The 22,140-nt window shown below is 45.4% G+C and overlaps 2 protein-coding genes across 9 annotated transcripts in view; one reads left to right on the top strand and one right to left on the bottom strand.

Annotated features, from left to right (window-relative positions):
- Positions 1-616, top strand: part of luzp1 (leucine zipper protein 1) — a 36,075-nt gene extending 35,459 nt beyond the window's left edge. For all 3 annotated transcript variants that reach the window (XM_035532969.2, XM_035532968.2, XM_035532970.2), the window contains one exon: positions 50-616. The gene's annotated coding sequence lies outside the window, so the exon portion shown is untranslated. The remainder of the gene's footprint in view (positions 1-49) is intronic.
- A 5,660-nt stretch (positions 617-6,276) lies between these two features.
- On the bottom strand, positions 6,277-21,980 carry kdm1a (lysine (K)-specific demethylase 1a). 6 transcript variants are annotated; one of them, XM_081721148.1, is made up of 22 exons: positions 21,922-21,936; positions 21,257-21,308; positions 18,902-19,189; positions 18,212-18,377; positions 16,549-16,676; positions 16,023-16,101; positions 15,557-15,649; positions 15,351-15,457; positions 15,151-15,232; positions 14,772-14,866; positions 13,981-13,998; positions 13,463-13,605; positions 13,175-13,265; positions 12,961-13,095; positions 11,683-11,756; positions 11,350-11,461; positions 11,091-11,223; positions 10,758-10,945; positions 9,254-9,368; positions 8,895-9,022; positions 8,334-8,480; positions 6,277-7,728 (listed from the first exon to the last, which is right to left on the bottom strand). In XM_081721148.1, the coding sequence occupies exons 2-22, from the start codon at positions 21,299-21,301 to the stop codon at positions 7,543-7,545; spliced, it is 2,553 nt and encodes an 850-aa protein (XP_081577274.1). In that variant the 5' UTR covers positions 21,302-21,308; positions 21,922-21,936; the 3' UTR covers positions 6,277-7,542. The 6 variants fall into 6 exon arrangements, with proteins under 6 accessions (XP_081577274.1, XP_026877551.1, XP_081577276.1 ...); XM_027021750.3 differs by having other exon boundaries at positions 16,549-16,682; XM_081721150.1 differs by lacking the exon at positions 21,257-21,308 and having other exon boundaries at positions 16,549-16,682; positions 21,922-21,980.
- Between the last annotated feature and the right edge of the window lie 160 nt (positions 21,981-22,140).

A 22,140-nucleotide genomic window follows, 5' to 3' on the forward strand; every position in this document is an offset into this window, starting at 1 on the left:
TGTGGTGTGGTTAATTACTGCGTGTTTTCATCGGCCTTCCTCTGTGCAGGTCCTGCGTGTGACGCTGCTGACGTGTACTCAGGCTTCATCTCCGCCATCCCAGGATCCCAGCGTCTCTCCTCCACGAGCTGGCTCCGCCCACCCATGCTCTCATGGATCCTGGCTCCTCCTATATCTCGTAGTCTGTCCTGGCTCCGCCCCCTGCACCTGCCATGGCCTTCATCACTTCTAAACTGTGGCTCTGGAAAAAAGAGAGAGAAAAGGAAGGGTGCTCTTTCTCTTCTGACCATTGGCTGTTTTTCTCCCTTACATGTCACCATCAGGGGCTTGGTTACATGACTGTAACTACAGAGCAGGACATGGAGGTGGGGAGTGCTTCAGGGAGGATGCACCATTTTGGACGGACCCCTTTAGTACCTCTGCAATGAGAGATGCATGCTGGGTATCTGAGTTTGGGTTCATGCCATCAGCAAGGAGCAAATTGTTTTTGATCAGCATCTGTTTCGATTTTTTTTTTTCCTTCTCATGGTGTTTTCTAGTTCAGAAATTAATTGGGATTGTTGCACATTTATTCATTGTCTGTCCACAGTCCACATCTATATCTATATCTATATATATATATATATATATATATATATCTATATATATATATCTATATCTATAGATATATAGATATATATAGATATATATATAGATATATATAGATATATATATATATATAGAGATATATATATATATAGATATCTATATATATAGAGATATATATATATCTATATATATATATATAGATATCTATATATATAGAGATATATATATATATCTATATAGATAGATATATATATATATATATATCTATATATATATATAGATAGATATATATATATATATATCTGTGTATAAACACACACACTTTTAGCAACTCACAGCAGCTTTGCACATCCTCAGTGTCCAGCAGAAAACGAAAAACAATCAAAGCTCTGTTTGTAGTAGTGATGCCTTTTTATGTCCATCGTGCCTCTATAAACGTTCACTGTCTGTCTGTCTGTCTTTCACTTTGGAATTTGCTCCTGAAACAGTTCACCACTGCCTCATTTACTGGGAACGAAATATCCCCACTGGTGTGGAACTGGCTTAATGTGAGTGCGGCATGGTTAATGCATGCACAGTGCCCACTGCATCCCAGAACGTGCTTCACACGCAGCTCACGGAATGGCGTGCACTCGAGGGGCTCGGAGGACCATGCTGGTCACAACCGTGTAACGGACTGGGCATCTCTATGGAGATAACCTTCACTTACAAGCACTTGCAGCCTTTGCACAGATAGCAAGAGAGCGAACCTGTGTGGACCTCCTGAGAGGCGTGGTGGCATATTTCTGCATCTATAATTGGACGCTTGTATTCCCAGCAGTGACGGATGTCGCCAGTCAACACGGAGGCCTGACCGAACTAAAGCCGCGTTTCGGTGGCATGTGCCGCTTCGTAAGTAGTCAACGGTTGCCGCTGCAGACTTTAGAAGTGCACCACCAATCAGGATCCACTGTCAGCAAACCTGTGTTCGTATAATTCCGCCCCTCATGCCCTGTGATTGCAAAATAAAGCCATTCATCATCACAGCAGCAGCCGTGATTGGAAAATAACCTGTTCTGTACAATGTCCTGTGCTCTCCGCTGGGACTGGGGGTGTTCGCTGTTCTTTCTTCTGTTCTTTTTCCCCATTACATTGAGGTCGCTTTCAAACATAACACTAATATGTTCACGTCTGTGTCTGTATGATGGCTGAATACTGCGATATTAATGATGGCATCGACGGTGTTGGTGTCTACTGTTCTCTGGAACTCTAAATTTCAAAGCAATATGGGATGTGTGTCAGTTGGTTAGTTAACGCTTATATACTGTAAGGGTTGGCAGGAACAGCATGGCTCTGTCTGTTGCCCAGGCAGGGGTGTCGGAGAGCCCTTCACGCTCTGCTCACTCCTGCGCAGTCACGGCCTCTGTGGTCAGCGTTGCCCTGCTCTGTGGGGTCAGAGCTGTCGTGGAGTTTCATGTCAGTCCAAAGGATGGTTTTTATTTGTATATCTCTTGTTGCACTTAAATAATTACTTTTTAAAATTTCTAAACTTTTTTTTTTTTTTTTTTTTTGGAAAAAAAAAATGTAATTGCTTTTTCCATGTTTCCTATACATGCGTCCTGGGGAGGGAGAGATAGATGCACACCTGTCTGTGTGTGTGTTGGTGGTAGTACAGATCTCTGGTGCTGTTTAGTTTCCAGTTGCACTTCTGCTAAATTCCCTCCCCTAAAACCTCTCAAATGTTCCCAGTACACTGGCTTTGAAAAATGACTCGTGTACAGGTTTTAACACCAAGCCTTGGTGGGGTGTGTAAGACGCAGGGCACAGTGTTGTGCGCATGCTGTAGACGGTCAGTTATGCCTCAGTCCGTCCCCTCCACCACCGATGCCGATCCCGGACTTCAGCCCTGCTTTTTTCCTCTGCGGGTCTATGGCTGCAGGAAGCTTGCTGCCTCCTTTACCCACAATGCCCTGGTGCCCTTAAGTATACAACCCCTCTCTCACGCACAGTCCTCTGAGGTCATTTTGAGCCATTTTATTCCCGGGTGAAATGGCGGTGTGGTTAATATACAGCTCTGAGTTTGCTGAGAGGTCAGAGGTCAGGGCCACAGCTAATTGTGTCCTTCCCTACAACTGAAAGGCTTATAAATACAAATTTTGTTTGGAGGTAGCAGGACATGTCAGAAATGCGAGAGAGAGAAGGCTTGAGAAGGGGGGGCGGGGGGTGTCACTCGGTCTCCAGACGGCAAGCATGGACTCGTCAGAATTTTGGGTACTTTTTGGATGTAATGCCTGAGCCAGAACTCCGGAAAACCAGAATGATTAGTTTTGTTCCCACCTCTAGTAAAACAACAAAAAGCAAAACAGATTTCATTGTGTGAAGCCAACATCCATTCAAAAAAAAGGAGAGAAAAGATGTGAATTACAACTCTGAAACTCCACATTTGCACTGTAGTCCTGTGTGCCACGAGCCCCCACCCACCCGGATCCGCCAGACTGTGCCATGTTGACTCAGCACTTGCTGCTGTTTAATTTCTGCTTCATAAAGGATTTTTTTTTTAAATAAAAGAGGTGGAGTGCAGCTACATCCTAACACTACGAGTGATGTCTTTGTATGGAGGTGGTCAGGTGTTTATTCACCGTCCAGCAGCGCGGGAGAACACTGAGCAGATGTCCAGTGCTGTGGTCCTCCGCGACCAGACGGCCACGCTGCTACTCTGCGTGCTCAGACGGCTACCGAGATCTCACTTCCAGGAGAGCAACATCCTGAACTTCATCCAGGTCATGTAGGTCAAGGCCACCGTCTTTTGCCCTCAGGTGGTACTGACAGTGAGGGACAACTTGTACTCCAGTTCAGTGAGTGTTTTTTAAAACACCGATGTCTGACATCAAGAACGTGCACTTAGGCAGCTCACAGATGCGGTCTTGTGTTGAAGGGCCGTGGGGTTGGTGATGGGCTGTTGCAGACTGGTGAAGAGTCTCTCTCAAAAGGTCTCCACTGGAAACAAAGAGCCAGTGTCACTAATTACCAGAACACAGAATCAGCCCTCAACACTTGGCACTCATTACCAAATTATGGCCCCCGATGTCCCCACTTCTCAAGTGCATTTATTTATTTTTATTTTTTAGATATTCGGTTAACGTATGGTCATGTGTGATGTGTATCAACAGCTTTTTGTTTTTCTTTACTTTTTTTCACCAGTCAAAAGGAAATGTCTGCATTCGGAGCTAATTTTCGAAGCGCGGTGTGTTTGTGCAGGGCAGGGGCTGTCAGCCCAGACTGCAGATCTGTTCACCGGTCAGCAGTTTGCTTTAGACTTTTGTTTCTGCTTTTTGCCTCAGCCTTCCATAACTGTGCCAAAATCATTCCACTGTGGGGGTTTTTCTAGTTTAGAGAGAGAGCGTGACGTGGCTAGCAGGGCTGAAAGGAAAGAGTAAATACTCAATATTTCCTATTTCTCTCAAGGTGTCTTTGCTGGGGGGGGGTTAAGAAAAAGATGTCTTATATGGATGCTTGTACTGGATAAATTTTATTTAAAAGTATCTTGTAGTTGTGTAAAGTGGGGCCTTGCTAAAATCCTGAGTTTTATTCCCTTTTATTCCCTAAAGTATTTTTTTGACAGTGCGTGTCTTTCCGCTGTAAACTCCTGGAGAGTTGCTTTGTTTTAGTCTCTGTATACTTGTTTTAAACATTAGGAACACCTGCATGTTATTGTATGTTGTTTGTTATGCCAGTCGGGCATTAGCAAATGGTGACCAATAGAAATCCTTTTTTTCTTTCTTGCTGCAGCATTTTCACACACCGTGTCTGTGGGTGTGCAGTGCTTCTACAGAATTTACTCTTGCTCTTTGGAATGAGCTGTCTGCTCAGCTGTGTAGTGCTGTAGTAGCCAGGGACCTGCCCTGGCCCCGGGGGACCTCATTCACTGGGTTCAGGTTCAGACCTGCTACTGTTCACATTAACCTTCATCGTCTTCATCTCCTGGTCCGATTGCTGCCAAAGACGGGTATAGATAAGTAGGCCTTAAAGACACACGCACATGCGCACACACACCTCAGCATAAAATCAAGTCTTATACAAATATATACAATGTATACAAATACCCCAATAGGCGTGCATGTGCACGCGCACACAAATGGTAAATGTGTCTGTATGATCAAACAAGATTTGGTATTGTTTTGTTGTCTGAAGCAATGCTTGTTTGTCAGTCTTCAGCCCTTTATGAACAGGAGTTGGACAGGGTTATGAAATATTTCCGTACGTCAGCAACACACCACGCACAGATCACAGCCACCCTCCCCTCCTCCCCCACTGCTCTGCCATTGTAGTGTCAAGCGTTTGTGCATGTTGATAGATTCCTCCTTAGGCTGCCGATCTGGTAGCAGACCATGTATTTCAATTAAATAATAAAAAAGCAACTTGTTTATAACAAATACAGCCCATGGTTCTTTGATTATTTGAAATTGCTTTTTTCAGTTTGTTTACATACTTGGTCTACAATGTAGTCATTCACAATCTGAGCATGTTTGCCCGTTTTGTGTGCGTCTTCCACAGAGTGGTTGATTTGGTCATGTATACTAGCTAGTCAGGCATCTAAATGATTAATGGTTTCTATTTAAAGTAGTCACTGGAAATAATTGTTTTGTTCATGCAGTGGCTTTTAGAAGCAAGGAGACCCTTATTCCCAAAACGCTAATGTGACTAGGAGAGAATGAAAACTGTTTAGGAGAAAATATATAGCATAGTAAGCAATTCTGGAGCCCTACCACTAGAGGGCCCCCCTTTGCTTACATTATTTTACACTAGCATTTCAAAGGTGTCTAATACTCCTTTAAGCAAGTTAGTGGGAACCAAACCTGAGTCATAAGAGGCTGTGTGTGTGTGCCTGGCTTCACACTCTATTCACCTGGCACTGATGCTGTGTAACCTGAATTCTCAGTCTAATTGCCCATGTAAATAAACCACAGTCCACATCGTCAGTCATTACATGTGGAAGCGGTGTGTCCTAAACTGGGTGTGTAAGGGTCTCGGCCATGTGTGTATGTGCAAGCATGTCCATTCTCACCTGCTGCATATGTACCTGTACAAAGGGTATTTGGACACACAGCTCTACAAAACGAAGCACATGGGTATGTGTATACACACCTACACCTGCAGGCAGGACACACCCATCACACAAACACTTTTGAAACCTACTGGTTTAATTACAGCACCTGCCAACATATCTTTAAAGCCAGCAGGTAGGTTTGAAGATGAGCTCAAACCATGTGTGAGTCACAACTGCCACTGAGCGAACACGTTGTTTACATATTTAACACATTGGGGTGTGACTTGTGTATGTAAAAGGTTGGGTGAGCAAGTGTGCTACACTAGGACTGGTGTACTGTCATGTGAATTATGGAGAGAATTTCCATTAAGTGGTATTTTATTTGGCTTTATCCAAGTCATGGCACTTACCTGTTAAGAATATTAACATCACCCACTGTGGAACTGTGGCACAGACCGTTTTAAAACACTGTGTGTGTGTGTGTGTGTGTGTGAGAGAGAGAGATCAGTACTTGAGCAGAGTGAACGAGGGAACTGTGGAAGTGAGGGGAGAGATGGAGGAAAAGAGAAGAAACAAAAGTGAGTTTGGGCAAAGACTTTGTGCATTACTTTCTGAACTAACTCTACCCTCTCACTCACACACACACAGCAGAGGGCTCAAAATTCAGCAACATTTCTTTCATTTAATACCAAAGTCCACAAAGTATAAAAAAAAAAAAAAAAGTAAGAAAAAGACTGCCCCTTCAACACATTTCATATTTCAACAAAAATAACTATTTAACAAGATACTGTTTTTCTCCGTCCTGAACTAAAATGGTGGCTCTACTGTATCGATGGACACGGGACGCCTGCAGGAACCCACTTTCACCAAGCGCGGGGTCTCTCCTCCACACCACAGAACAAAAAATAAAAAAATGAAGGAGCATGCATAACTGGTGCAGCAGAGGTTTGTGATTCTGACTCCAGTCCATGATCGAGTTAAATTATGAGACGAGAGAGAAAGTCCCTTCTGAAACATGTGCTAGGAAGTTGTTTTAATCCTCGGCGCTGGCAACGTAGATAGAGGCACCTTTTCCTCCGCCGTTGGCTCTGAGAAACGTCTGAGTAGCGTTTCCCTACAGCCATGGGTGTGATCTGTAGGCCATGTAGGAGGTTCACATGAATGTACCGAGGCAGCACAAACATCTCCACTAGGGTTGAACTTCATTAGTGCTCGCTCTTCATGGTATGCAGACCCTGGACACAGCTGTGTGTGTGTCTGATTGTATGTTGCTTGTGAAGTTCACTTGATCTAGTTCAGGTTTTCTAATCATCCCATAAACAACTCCCAAAAGGAGGAATTCCAAACTTTAACCTCTAGCCTGACATGAGGTCACTGGGAATGTTTTAGTAGATTGTAGAAAATTCCCCAAAAGAAGCAGAGCATCTGAAGCAGGGAGTGAAGCTAGCCACAACACAGCTAACAGGAAGACCCTGAGTTTGCCTTAAACTCCAGCTTCCACAGCAAGAACAATACTGACTGCACACACACACAGTCTGACTCACCAGAGATTTCCTGACTTCTTGTTAACATTAATTCCGTTTGCTTATCCGCACTCATCTCCTGCTGTCTCCCACTCTGTCTATCCAGCCTCCCTCCTTTCCTATAACTTGCACATATGCGCATACACACACACACACACACACACACACACTCCTAGACTCAGAATCATCTCACTGGCTATAACTCCCAGACTTCCTGTGCCTCATCCCTCCCTCCAATCTTTGTCTGTCTCTCTCTTTGTCTCTCAACAGTTTGTGGAGGGAGCTGCAGGTTGGTGTGGGTGCAGGCATGTGTGTGCATGCATTTACATTCTGGGTGAAGACTGAGGATTGGCATTATCTATCTACATGCTCTATGAGGGCTGTGGTGTGTGTGAGAGACTCTCTCTACACACTAGGAGAGGGCTGTGGGTTGGCGGTGGGCGTGCTTTGCCGAGGCAGTGTGTACATGGCGCCGAGGAACTGGTCCGCGATACGGCCTGCCTCCCTTAGGCCGCTCAGCAGGGCCCCGTGCACCGTCGCCGGGTAGTTCCGGATCGTGTGCTCCCCCGCAAAGAAGAGTCGAGGTACTGGCTGCAAAACACAGAACCGCACAGGAACTGAAGGTACCGTGACTAACAGCTGGACAGAGAAATCACTAGAACTTCCGTATTCCTTAGCTATACCAACAGTTCTCTTACACATGTTGTACTTTTGGTAGTTTTGTTTCCATTGATTAGATAGTTAGAGAGGACTAAGTTAATTACTGACTGCTTCTGCTTAAGCCAGACTACTGGTAAAAAATGAAAAAGGTACAAGAACAGGTAGTAAAGAGTCACTGTGGTTGCAATTCAATGACTTGTGCAGTCAGATGACTGATGTCAACATCTGTCCACCATGAGCTGTCAGTAATGAGATACATCAGGTCACCAGCCACGCTGTTCAGATTTTAAACTCCGCAAATAAGAGTGACCAAACTCAGTAATCTTCAGCACGTTCAAACAGCCTTCTCTTACAGCATACCACAAACAACGGGCCACAGCAGAAATATGCAGTTCCATGTATCATCATCAGTTTTAGAGCTGCTGGTCCCAGATAACCTGAACACCTCATTCACATTCCTTTCTTTCTTCCTTTTAGTGTTTGGTTGCTAAGTTACTAGACGGATTAGGGAGCCCGGCGGTGTGGGTGTGTCTGACCTGTGAAGCCCCAGGTATGGCTGGCCCAGGTGTGATGGGCTGGGCCATGAGGTCATAGTCGTTGCCAGAGGAACCAGCTGCCACATACGAGTAGGACCCCCGAGCCCAGGGGTCAGCGCGCCAACGCGTCACCACCGTCTCCTTCGGCTGCCACGGCAACACACCCAGCAACAATTACACCGATGTTAGTGTTGGAACAGAGCCAAAGCTGCCGTGTGTGTGTGTGTGTGTGTGTGTGTGTGTTAGTTACAGTGGGCTTCACTTGGCTACCCTGAAAGCCATTAAACTGGGTGGACGTTTCCTCTGTTTCTGCTGTAGGATTAGATCTGAGTTTCAACACAGTCAGCAGGGCCCAGCGTGGCTGAGCTCACATTACTGCTCTGCATGTGAAAGAGCTTCTCCAAAAGGAAAATCTACGCATCATTACATACAACACACTTACATAACAGTGCTTTATCAATATAAACACAGAGACAAAAAACACAAGGTGCCCTATAATCTGGGTAGGAGAGCTTTATTTAACACTGTGTTGGTAATCACATGCTGGCCATACAAGCCTACCTGAGGGACCGCACTGCTACCAAAGATCCCCTTCAAGATCGCTAGGCAACGGCCCACGATGACGTCATCGCTGATGTTCTCCATAATACCTGCGGCCTCTCCGGCCATGAGGGCCAGCAGTATGGGGGCTAAGGATAGGTAAACAGAGCCAAAAACCAGTCAGGCTTAAGAAGTGCCATGACACATCCAACAAGCATCTTTACAGTCAAAACAAGCCCTGATGTATTTGCTGAAGCTTATTCTAAATCTTAATGTCACTGTAGATCTCTAGGAGCAGGGCCACCCTCATGCTGAAGGCTTCAAATTTCACTTTTCCCCAATCTAAGGCACCTTAGGGCAGATTGTGACTGGTTGTTAACCTTTGTAGAGGTTCCAGAAGAGGAAGAGCTCTCCGCGGCTGGCCGTGGTACTCCCGACGTGGCCAAACAGGTTCACACTGGGATCCCAGAACACGCGGTCAAAACACAGCACCACCTAATGGCACGGAGGACAAACTGCATCAGACCTCAAGTGGCCCACATGACACTGCTTCAGGTCTCGGTCTGGTCTCATGTTCAGTACTTCATGAATGTGGTCCATAACAACTCCTGTCCAAATCCCACAACCCACAAATGTTTCTCTGTTCCTACACTGGCAATAAATGAACACCTGAACTCAGACACGCAAACTTTAAAGCAGAACCCTGAAACCTTGCCTTAGATCCCACAACTTAAACAAGAACCCTAAAATGACACACCAACAGCCCAGCCCTGTTCTGAATCCTCACAACATTAAGTCTCAGAAGAAGAGAGGAAAAAAAACCCCACTGTGAAAAAACAATTAGATTGCATTCAAGTTAGTTACTAAGCAGAAGGTTATGCAGGCATCACAGATGCGGCAGGGCTGCACAGTGCAATGCGCCCTCTGCTGGCCAAGGGAAGAAAACGGTTGCAGGTTGCATAATACTGCAGCATTCCTACTGTAGCTGAAAGGGGGCAGTGAGAGAGAGGGAGAGAGCGAGTGTTTGTGTGTCGAGTGATTCACTGCAGCATAAGGAGATAATAGAGATCTGACCCAATGGCAACACCCCCCTCTCCTCCTCACCCCACAACCACTCTGGTTCATTTTTGAGGGAAAGGCTCTGCAGATTCTTTAGTTCAGATGATGGTAACCTTGTACCAAGGACAATGAAGCCCATAACGTTTGTGTTTGGGTTGTGTGGTATATCTTTCAGCAAGGAACCTTTGCCATTTACACTGCAACATTTACCCCCCCCCCCCCCCAAACACACACACCTGCATCCCCACCTTAGCCTGCATGACAAACAGCCCACACATTATTTATTCAGCCAGGAAACACCATGTATCTGTAGTCTCAGAATAAGATCTCATCTCAGTCTTGCGCTAACCTGCCCTCTACACAAACTCCACGCAAATGCAGTGAAGGAACTACAGCGCGTACACACACACACACACACGCGACATTTGATTTGCATCAAATGCCCTCCGTGTAAACACAAAGTGCCTGCCGTCATCCACACTTCTCGAGCTCCCTTCAACTTTTTTTAATAAACTTGTGTATGTTTATGGGAGTAAATGATAAAATGGATGAATATTGCAGCACTATACATTTATGGCTTACTTTTTTTTTTTTTTTTTTCTTTACATTTTCTAGTCTACATGTAGAAAATTTGTCTGCAATTTTCTGCAATAGGCCACAGGACTCCAAAAGAATTCCGATTATTGGATGTCAAACCCGTGAAAGTTGATGTTGGACTGTACAGTGCCCTCTATTACACACAAATCCAGTAACAGAGATGCACGCGCAGGCGCACGCACACACACACACACACACACACACACACACACACACACACACACACACCTTGTTAAGGTTCCCAAAGCCCATTCTCTGGAGGGCAGCGGTCTTCCACTCAGGCAAGGGGGGCACAAACTGCACTGCAGGGGGCTGCTGCTTCATCACCCCCAGAGGCAGCGTGCATAGCACGGCGTCACACTTATAGATGAACGTCTGGGTGGTGGAGCGCGTGTTCACTGCTATCACCTCACAGCCTGAGAGAGAGAGACGAGCATGAATTCACCAGAAATCCAATTTACATAAACAGTCAGTAACTTTCCTAAATGTAGTCGGTCAGTTGAAGGTGTGTGTGTGTCTGTTTTAGGTGTGTGCAGGTGCTGTGTAAATGCCAGGACTTACCTGAGGAGGTGTAGCGCACCTGGCGGACAGCTGTATTGAGTTTTATGTCCAAGCCCTCGGCCAGCGCCACAGGAACACATGAGTAACCATTCCGCACCGTCAGGTGACTGCCTGTGAACTCAAAATCATCATCCTGTACGTGCGCGCGCGCGCACACACACACACACACACACACACACACACACACACACGCACACGCACACTGAGAGACAGAACCATGTGTGTGCAGACATACACACTTATAAACAGATGGTGTTACCTGATCCCAGTGTTTTAAAGACAGAGTGGAGAGAGGGGTGGCATTGGCAAACTCCAAATTTGCAAAGTGCCAGTCCAGAATCTGTCTGTCTCGTGATGAGAGATACACATCGCTGGAGTCACGGAGGAGGATGGGAGGAGGGAGGGAGTGGAGAATTAGTGCAGTAAAGTCATCAGCTGGCAGTAACAGAGGGGGAGGTGTTCAACTGAACAGCCAGAGCTAAGAGCTGACCACACCACTGTACCGTAGTCACGGTGCCCTTAGCTACAGCTACATCTAGGGTCACGCACAGTGTGTATGCATGTGGGGAATGGAGGTGAGAGAGATAGATACCTGGGAGGATTGGCCTCTAGTTCCTGTAGTCTTTCCTCAAGTTTTGCCTGCTGCTCGGCCAGCACATCATATTCCTACAACACAGACACGCACAGACACACACTTGTAATCATATAATAATAAAATGGCTACACATTCACACTAAGAGCAATACAACAACAGGATTTTAAAGAGATCAGAGCCTTCAGCAAAAAGCAGACACAATCTGTGTCACCAGAACAACTCCCCACCCCTCCCCACACGCAGGCACGCATGCACACACACCTACCTTGTCTGCCAGGCTACACAGAACTAAGCATGTTCCTTTACCCCATATGAAGCTTATCACCACATCACAAAGCTCTCATCAGCCTCGTGTGTGTGTGTGTGTGTGTGTAGATGGCCAAATACAGCTTTGTTCTGAAGTAAAAGAGGTAGACGGCTGAATCAAGCCCAGGCAGACGGAAGCCGAGAGTACCCTACCTCACCTGTCCAGAAGCCACTTCAAAGCCGAATCGCTCTCTCTCACACACACACACACACACACACAGGGTGCCACTGTTCCCATCGTTCTGTTGGATTGCATTTCGTACAGAGCAGAAGGCCTTCACTCCTCAGTTACAACTGGCTTTCCAACACCACGTCTTCCCTTGACTACAAGCCAACGCAGTCAAAGGGTTGTTCCACGTCAGATTACATGATAGTATGGCTTTATTTTTAACCTCACAGTACTGTTAGCCTGGCTATTACCAGGTAGACACGGCCAGGCAGGGCTTACGTTAGGAAGCCCTAAAGGATAAAAGCCCCAAAAATGAAGTGCTGTGTGCTAAATTTCACTCACATGGGAGTTGATATGGCCTTGAAATTAGCTGTTAAACACTGTTAAATATTTAGGTCTGCCCTACTAGGTGAAGGTGTGGAGAGCATGACTTCACATGATAAAACACCTCATTTCAGCACTAAGGTTTAATCTGCCTAGATTAATGCTTCAAGGAAATACAATTAAATATTAAAACCACCCATAACTGGCTGGGAGAATGACTGCAGTTAGCAGTTTAAATAAGCTTCATTAGGACTTTATAAAATCCTGTGTGTGGTCTGGTCTATCTTTACCTTTAGACTGGCTCACTGTGGGCGGATGTTTTCTCATATGTGAACGCAGGTTTGGTGGGTAACCACAACCATACAAACACAAAAGCAGTATGTGTGTGGTCCGTGAATGTGCATGCTCTGTGTGTGTGTGTGTGTGTGTGTGTGTGTGTGTGTGTGTGTGTGTGTGTGTGTGTGTGTCTGTCTCACCTTGCAGAGGGCCGTCAGGTCACGGTGTTTGCTCTTGACCAGGAACTCAGCTGTAATGTCTCTGGGAGGCTTCACTTCACTCGCCTCCTTATACTGCTGATGGAGCTCCTTCACTTTCTCCTTAGTAGCCACCATCTGAGAGAGAGAGAGAAATGAGGGAATTTCTCTTCATCTGTGTGTGGGGCGGTGTGTGGAGACTTTACTCCTGCTTTACCTTATTGAGCAACTCTTTGAGCTCCTCCTGTGTTTTCACAATCTTTTTCCAGTGTTCAATTTGTTCATCCTTCACGTGTTTCTCTTGTAGCCTGAACACACACAAATAAATACATGGTTTCTTACAGTAGTGAGTTTCTGGAGGAGGTAGTGGTAACGTACCTGACTGAGTACATTTCTAGTAGGACTTTGATTCTATAGTGTATGGACTATGAGAAACAGTGAGTGACTGAGATGCTGGTTGTGAGTCTGTGATTGGCTGAAATGCAACTAGTGGGAGGGCACTCACTGAATGACCACCTCGAGCGCCTGGCCCAGAGACACAGGTTTGTTATTAAGGAAGTTGAAGTCAAGCTGATGGCTAAGGTATGAGGTAGCCTCCAGGAGCCTGTTAAACTCTTGTTCCACCATCTCATCTTTCTCCTTTGGAACCTACACACACACACACACACACACACACACACACACACACACACACACACACACACACACACACACACGACAAGATGACAATCAACAGCAAATAACAATAACCACCCCAACACCAGAAGAGATAAGGAAACTAACACGTGGGGAGGGAAAAAAATTAAGACTAGAAGAACTTAGCAGAGACATTTCAGCTGTTAGAAGATCAGGCTCCACCCATTTGAGCTGAAGTCTGGTGCTGCTCAGAGGAATCACCTATCATCTTTAACTGGTCGCTGCCGTTACAGGACGTTCATTACAGAGCTTTTCAGGTAAACAACAACACTAAGTGGTATTATGCCCCACCCCAAATTGGACTGAAAGGATCAATTAAATACTCACACTAGTGCATCGCTCGCCCTGTCAGAGAGAGAGAGAGAGAGAGAGAGAATGTGTGCATGAGAATACAATGTAGACATTGACAGATAAATGACAAACACAAAACAAGCTCTTTATTCAACACAGAACCACGGTCGCGTCATTGTTACCGTTCCTGACTGGGGTGGCTGGATTTTTGCACAAGAATTGGGAGGGGCCTCTAATGTACACGCCCACCTCTAGCATGACAATTGCCAATAGACAGTGTGTTGACGGCACGTTTATATACCACTAAACAAGGTTGTCACGGAGACCACTGAATGGGTAAGCTGCCTTACTTTTGGGTAGCTGGTAGCACCTTGATGCACCTGCCCAACCAGGTGAGCTACAGGAGCCTGAAGACTAACCATGTTCTCAAGAGAGCTGACACCTCCCTTTGAGATGTTTCATTGTTCATTATTTTTTTGTTGTTATTGTTTTACCCTTGATCCATGTATCTGTAGTTATTTATTTATCATCAAACTGTCTTTAGCTAGTTTTGAGGAGGCCACAGCTCTCCTCCATATCCAGCTCATACTGCAGCACCCCCTGCAGGGCTGCACTGGACCTTGTGCAGATGCAGAGCTGTGCTCAGACTCCACTACACACCACCTAATCCAGGACCTGCAGGGGCTGAACCAGGTGGATCAGAGAAACATGAGGAGACCCTCTCTCCTGAGGAGTAAGGTTCTTATGGAGACCTGTGTAACACCACCTGCCCTGAGCTACATTATACGCATATTCTGTGTGTTGGGTGTCTGAGCGTGTGTACTTACAGCCTGGCCATTAGCCTCGTAGAGGGGGCATTTCTGTTTAATCTTGGCCAGCTCCATGTTTACCTGCTTGCTAATAACAGCCATGGGGTTGCCACCTGAGACATATAGAGAGAGAGGGAGAGCGAGAGAGAAAAAAGAAAGAGAGCAGGAGGGAGGGAGAGAGAGCGAGAGACAGGGGCAGAGAGAGAGACAGACATGCACACGCGCACGCACGCACGCACACACACACACACACACACACACACACACACACACACTAGCAGTTAAGTTGTGAAACAGTGCCCCCTGCAGGATCAAGAAAATTTTGGCAACACCAAGCCTACAGGAGCATGCAGTCCTTTACTGCGATCTCTAGTGTCCAGGTGAAGTGTGGGCTCACCCAGGCCTGTGACTACCATGGCCCCCAGGTCTGCCACATAGTTCCCCTTACGGAAGGTGGCCACTCTCCCTCCAACACGGTCCTGTCAACAGCAGCAAGAGACCAGGTTGCATGTAAAACACAAACATCACAGAATAGCAAATCCTTACAGCTACTATAATCCCGTGTCCGGTGTGTGTTATGTGGTATGTGTTTCTCACCCTGGCCTCCAGCACGGTCACGTCCATGCCGAAACTCTGCAACTGCCTCGCAGCTGCCAGACCAGATACGCCCCCACCAATCACAATCACTTTCCCTGTCTTCTTACCTAAACACAGACCTCTCAAATCAGACCCGCCTCCACACACACGCTCCTCTCTCCACACCAGCATGGCTTCTCCTTGGTAACGCAACACCTCTAACTTACTCGGAAGAGGTTTCACTCTCTTGTAGATGCCGAAATTGATGAGACCGTGCCTCTCCAGGTAGCTGTGGATTCTGTGCACAAGGACGGCATCACCTGTGGGGGAACACAAACACAACTGGCCTTTACACACAGCAGCTGCACAATAAAAGTACAAAACACAACCACAACCACAGCAGATTGTGTCAGAAAAGACATGCATATAACATAAATCAAAGTTAGCAGTGAGAGGATCTTTAGAAGGCACGAGATACAGATCTAATTATTAAACCCTAGCAATCAAAGAATTACTTAAAATAAGAAATAAAAACCATCCAAATGACATGACAAGTTTATTTTTAAAGGATTTTTATTTCCTTGACACTGTAGAAGTGAAGTGACAACATTAAACGACTGCAACGATGCGCACTAACAAACAGTGACTAGTAAGTCGTTGCGCAGATGAGTTAAAGTCCAGTGATGCACTCACTGTTGTACGGAGCATCCAGTTGCTGCACGGTAGACTCGAAGGTGAGCTGGACCTTTGGGTTGTCCAACCAGAGCTGAAGCTAGAAACACAGACGATGGAAAAGAAACATGATTCAAGATTGTGTGCAGAACGTTTCAGGACTCCGCCAGCCTGCTGCTGGTGGAAGGACCATCAGATCGGTCCAGGCTCTTTATTGGTGAAGGGATTCAGCTTTGAACCCATCTACCACTGGTGAAATATTTCAGGAAATGATTCAGGATTCACAGAGTGACACTGGTGATGCTGATAAGACTGGTGTGACAGGCCACATCACGTCATTAACTCAGTCACTCTCTACAGACATTCCAGTAGCCACAGGCCAGAGAACGTCTGGGCCAGACCTGTTTGGTTCCAAGTGGAAACATGTTTCAAAAGGACCGAAACCTTTTGGTTGTTTCCACTAAAAGCTGCATAGATCCTGATCTGACCTTTCAGACTGTGATTGTTGTCTTAAAAACATTCTGACCAATCCGGAGCCTTGTCTTACCGTGCGATTCCGGATGTAGAGGAAGACCTTCTGAGTTTGTTGGGGACCACTGATGATGTCAGGGAAACAAGCTGCTTCCTGTGAGGTCATGCGGTCATGTGGGAGGCGGCTCTGGAAAGCTGCCCCCTCTAACCCTGAGAAAAGGTCAGCTGACAGGTGAGACCTCACATGGTCACATACGGTCCCACTCAGCATAGCAGTGGGGGTAATTTGCAAGAAAAATGCAGCGCGAGTACACACACACATTCACATGCACACACACACACACACTAAATCAATACAAATAACCTGCAGACACATTCTGCCTAGAACTGTCTTTCAGAGCCATCTTCCTATGCACTTTAACACCACAAAATCACAGGTTCTTGGCCGGAAAACTTGGTGCCATTCTGGTCCCATAATCTTACTTGTCTATGTGGCAAGTGGCCAAAGGGTCCTGTGGGGTCCTGACAACACTCTAAAGTCCTTTACCTGCTTTTCCACCGTTTACAGCTAAAAGCACAAGAACCGCAGCAAAAACAGCAGCAAAGAATCACGAGTGGAGGAGACAAGTTCTGGACAGTCACAGAAAGGCGCAAAACTGGCAAAAGTAGAGCATGTTCTGCCATGCAGCTGATGACAGCTGTTTCTGGATGATGGAACACCCACTTCCTCATACGTAATCACTGGACTCTCAAACCAGGGCAAACGCAGGTCCGTCCCTTAAAGGTTCGCTAGTTCACAGGAACTGGCACTAGATCCTGCATGAACACACCAACACTGGATTGGTGGAAAAGTGATAAGAGTCTCTGGTATGCAGCACCGCTTTCAAACAGAACTCTTAATGCTCTCTCTGACACACACATATACATACATATATATATATATATATATATGTGTGTGTGTGAGAGAGATATATATCTATAAATATATAAATATATATATATATATATATATATATATAATATATATATATATATATATATATATATATATATATATATATATATATATATATATATATATATATATATAAAAAGATGGGCTATGGACTAGGAAGTATGAGATTATATTTTAGTGTAGTGATAATTTGATGACTATTTTCACCTGGCACTGTGAAATCTTAATTTGTTCCCTGGCTGCCTTTCACAGCATAGTTTGAAAAATCCAACATTTGGTTACTGCTGTTTGGTTACATTACATTTACAGCACTTAGCAGACGCTTTTATCCAAAGCGACTTTCAATTAAGTGACAGTTGGTCTTGCTCAGGGGCCCAACAGTGGCAACTTGGTGGGGCTTGAACCCACAAGTTTCCGATTACAAGTCAAGTACCTTCAGAGTGATATACGCTCTGAAATAGCTTCAGTGAGGGAATGTGAACCCACATTAAGTACCTTCACCACTGAGCTACCACTGCCCCATCCGTGTAAACTCTCTCAGGCCACATGATTTTGCTTCTTCCAAGTTTCTGGTTATTACACAACATGTATATAATTTATGCATTCAGAGAATACATTAGTTCATGAAATCCTGCTCGTGTGGGTTCATATTCCCTCACTGAAGCTATTTCAGAGTGTATAGCGCCCCCATGTGAAGATTTCAGCCCGTATCGGCGCCAACATGCCCCGCCCTGCGGCGTGTCCTGATGCCAACATGTTCCGTCCTGTGGCACGTCCTGCTCACCTGAAGGCTCCTCGGGTTCACTGTCGTTCTCCTCCTCCACAGGTGGTGCAGGTGGAGGGAGCACTTGCTTTCGTTCTTTCTCTGCTTTGGCATTTCTCTCCTCCTCTGAATAGTACTCGTCCTCGGACAGGTTGGCCAGGCTCTCGTCCATTTCCCTGTACTCCACCTGCAGTAGTGGGAACATTCAATGTCCCTTACAACCAGACCCACGGAGCATGAATGGGGACACACCATGCTGTAGGCCAACATCGCTCACTCACTCGCACGCACGCACACACACTGTTGGCAACTACATGCCCTGACCCACCAGCACCTGTGCGCACTCACACATGCTCATAGACACATACACACTTGCAGACACACACTGGCATGGTGCCCTGGCCCACCAGTGAACACACATCCACAACAAAACCCACCCACCCACGCACACTCTACTGAAAATACCATGCCATAGACAACCACAAAGGGGAAGGTAGATTCTCTCTCGCTCACTCTCACACACACACACACACACAGTAAACTTATACAGCACAGTAACCTGGAGCACCAGAGAGCAAGTATGCTTGATAGAATACACAGCACAAAATCCTATGAATGAGCAACAAGTACTAGCTAACAAAGACACAGGTATGTCCCTCTACACTAATGGCGAGGCAGGCGTCCATAGGTGCAGAAAAAGTAGGTGTTCACTTTGGCTCTCTTGCGGCGGCTAGTGCGGCGACCCTCGGCCGAGTCCTGCTCTGCCCCTCCTGGGCCAGAGGGGTGGGGGAGAGGTGGCCCACATGCTTCACCGCTGGGAGATGCCCTCTCCTTCTTTTTCACATCCGCGGACAAGGCTGCGGAACCAGTGGTGCCCGGTTGGGACCCCGCGGGGGTGTCCAATGCCCGATCACCCCCACTGCCCCCCGAGGAAGAAGAGGACGAAGAACCGGGGTCTTTCTTATTTGACAGCATGATGGAGGAAGACAGAGGCCTCTCCTGGAACAACAGGTGCAAAGATGAGAAGTGAGAAGCCGTGAATGATGTCACAGGGACCTGAGCTGAGAGAGAGATGTGAGATGTCTGGAGTTGAGCTGCATGTCTTAAGTCAACACAGAATGGGCAGGAGTTAAATGTGTGTGCATGGCAGTGCAGTTTTACCCCCCCACCCCACCCCAGCCCTACACACACTGACCTATACTCCCTTTCCAAAGAAAGTATGTTTCAGTTCAAATGCTAGCTCCATTAAGACACAAGATACAGTGGCTTTTCAAATGAATCAGACCATACCTATTCATAATTTTGAAATGTAACATTTTATTCAAAACCACATAGCAGTTTTGAACGCGGATTCGTAATGGTTGTCCAATCGGGGATTTCACAAGGCAACTAAAAGACAGCAAAGAAAGTCGATTCACGGAGGGTTTTGTCTTTTGTTTGGGTGTTTTGATTCAATCTCTGACAGCCCTTAAATCCATGTCAGATGGAACTAAATGCTTGCCAGTACTTTTCTTTGAGCATTTGCCTTTTGAATTTAATGATCTTCGATCTTCCCAGTAATTACTCTTAAGAAGTCACCTCACAACAAAATGCCGCTTCACGGCAGGGATGGCGTTGCCTAGGAAACCCATAGCCTACAGCCAACATCGCCACTGCTGGGCACATTAAATAGGAGTTCAACTTTCTCCCATTTGATAACTCTACTTTGTTAAAACATTAGGCAGGCTCTGTAATGCCACTGTTTAAAAAGTTGGTGCCTTCTCTAGGACAGACTTTTGGCAGTGTTCTGAAAACTGACTGATACATATTTGCTCCTGCCTCAGACACCAACATCTATAAGTCTCTCAAAGCTTTTGTTCATATCACATTAGCATCTCTGCTTCCATCTGGTGTCACATAAACAGTATGGAGGTTGTATACGGATTGAACAGTTTCTTGATTATCTAAACCACATTGTGGATTTTGTAATCACTTGTAGGTAATCAAACATCTAATGTAACTGCTTGGCCACCACGACTTACTCGTAGGTAAAAGGAGGGTGGAAAATCCATTCTACAGACCAGGAAGGCCAAGACTTGAATAGCTCAGTGTTACAATAATTATTTGATTAGCTAGCTGAGCTTACAAAGTTCCAGAATGGGCTTTGTGGGGCAGAGTTGAAAACCTCTGGAGTTGATGTACACATGTCTGGTATCTATAGTCATGTACATTTGGCTCTAATTTATTCTGAATGCTCTTTGAGGCTAATACATGACTCAATTTACAATCTGATTAAGGAAGCATACAGGCAGAGTGGTTTTAATCCTCTGCTCAATAATTTACACTGAACTATGGTCAACTAATTGGAGAGATCATTAAAGTAATATTACACACCTTAACTAATTAACGCTTATTGCAGTAAAATTGTCATGTTTAATACTTATGTTTAATACTTATATTTCCCCTTATTCACTTTCAATTTTGCGCATTGTTGTAGCCTTCAAAATATTCATTTTGTGCTTCGGGTGTTGAATAAAATATTACATTTAAGTAAAGTCCCTTAGCATTCATTCATTTAAAAAAACAGACATTACTTTCAAACCACTGCAGCTAACATATGGGACAATCTCACCAAGGACTTAAAGCCGAACCTCACAATCTCGATGGTCTGAGAAAAGCGTATTTCTTGCCTACAGAACAAACGATGGCGGTAAATTAATGCCGTCACGTTAACGTACTATTTGTAAATGCTATGTACTCACTAACTAAGCCACATTCCGAAAGGGACGATTACCCCAAAATGTCATATCACAAGAAGCTCTCTGATGGGTGCTTGAAAATGCACCGCCGGTTAAAACCATAGCTGCACACCTAATTGGATTATTATGTCTGGTGGGCTCTCTTTTTGATTATTCTGAACTGTACCTTTCTCTAATGTGTACGATAGGCTAGTCCTGCTCCCACTACGACTAACTTATTAATGGTTAGCCCTAAGAATGGCCAGAAAGATGAACAAAAAGATGTCGGTTTAATGCGTTGGAAGATGTGCGTGATGGTAAATTCGTGTCGGCTGCACATTAACGTAACCTTGTTTTGTTTTACCCATTTCTCGGTGCACCGGGAAATATCCATTCAATCGCTGGGAGATAAAGGAAGAATCAGAAACAAACATGAGGGCCAAGAAAGTGCGCTGTGAAATAACAAATCTGCGATGGCCCGTCCTGGTCGAAAACGCAGCGATTTAACACAACACACAACACCACCTCACATAAGTCAGCTGCCGCTAGCTCGCTCCGGGGAAAGCTAAGCTAAGATAGGCTAAGATAACTCGCGAGCGTTAGCTAACGAGCTAGCCAGCATGCCTGACTGGATAAAAGCCGTTTAAAACGAACCGACAAGTTACCGACACCAATAAAGATTAGCTGGATTAGCTAAACTACTCAAAGCTGCTTAGAATTCGGTGAACTGTTTCGCTTTTGTCAAACTATGGCAGAATGCAACGACATTTCTGTTGACTATAATATTATCTGACGACAAGAATCGATATTGAATCAATTCGGCTAGAGCAGTTAGCCTAGCTAGCTATAAGTAGCCAGTGACTATACGGCTATCTTGAACAATTTGTGGTTGCTATTTAGCAAAGACTGTGCTAACATTCATTAAGCAGTCACCGTCCATATTACAATACGTAAAGGCACATTAAACCAACATACGCGTATTGTATGTTATCTAGGAAATAAATGTTTATTTACCTCTTGTTAGCTACCGTCCGGCACAAAGGAACCAGAGGTTTCTATAGCAGTTAAAAAACAGCCAATCACACAATCCAGTTATTTTAGACGGGGCGGGGCTAATATTTTTAAGGCAGTATTTGGTTGAAAGTCCTGTCGATCAAATTTGGGGGCAGAGACGTGGCGTTTACAAACGTTGGGAAATTATATTATTTAAAAAATAATAATAAAAAAAACAAT

This window comes from Electrophorus electricus, chromosome 10, assembly GCF_041902795.1.
Source record: "Electrophorus electricus isolate QZ-2024a chromosome 10, ASM4190279v1, whole genome shotgun sequence".
NCBI classification, from domain to species: domain Eukaryota; kingdom Metazoa; phylum Chordata; class Actinopteri; order Gymnotiformes; family Gymnotidae; genus Electrophorus; species Electrophorus electricus.

Excerpts from the sequence above, each read along its gene's own strand:
- kdm1a (XM_027021750.3), bottom strand. The coding sequence starts at position 21,301 with ATGGATATTTCCCGGTGCACCGAGAAATGGGTAAAACAAAACAAG. Across the intron at positions 13,096-13,174 it reads TCAAAGAGTTGCTCAATAAG|ATGGTGGCTACTAAGGAGAA; the intron begins GTAAAGCAGGAG and ends TCTCTCTCTCAG. Across the intron at positions 8,481-8,894 it reads GTAGCAGTGCGGTCCCTCAG|CCGAAGGAGACGGTGGTGAC; the intron begins GTAGGCTTGTAT and ends TTGCCGTGGCAG.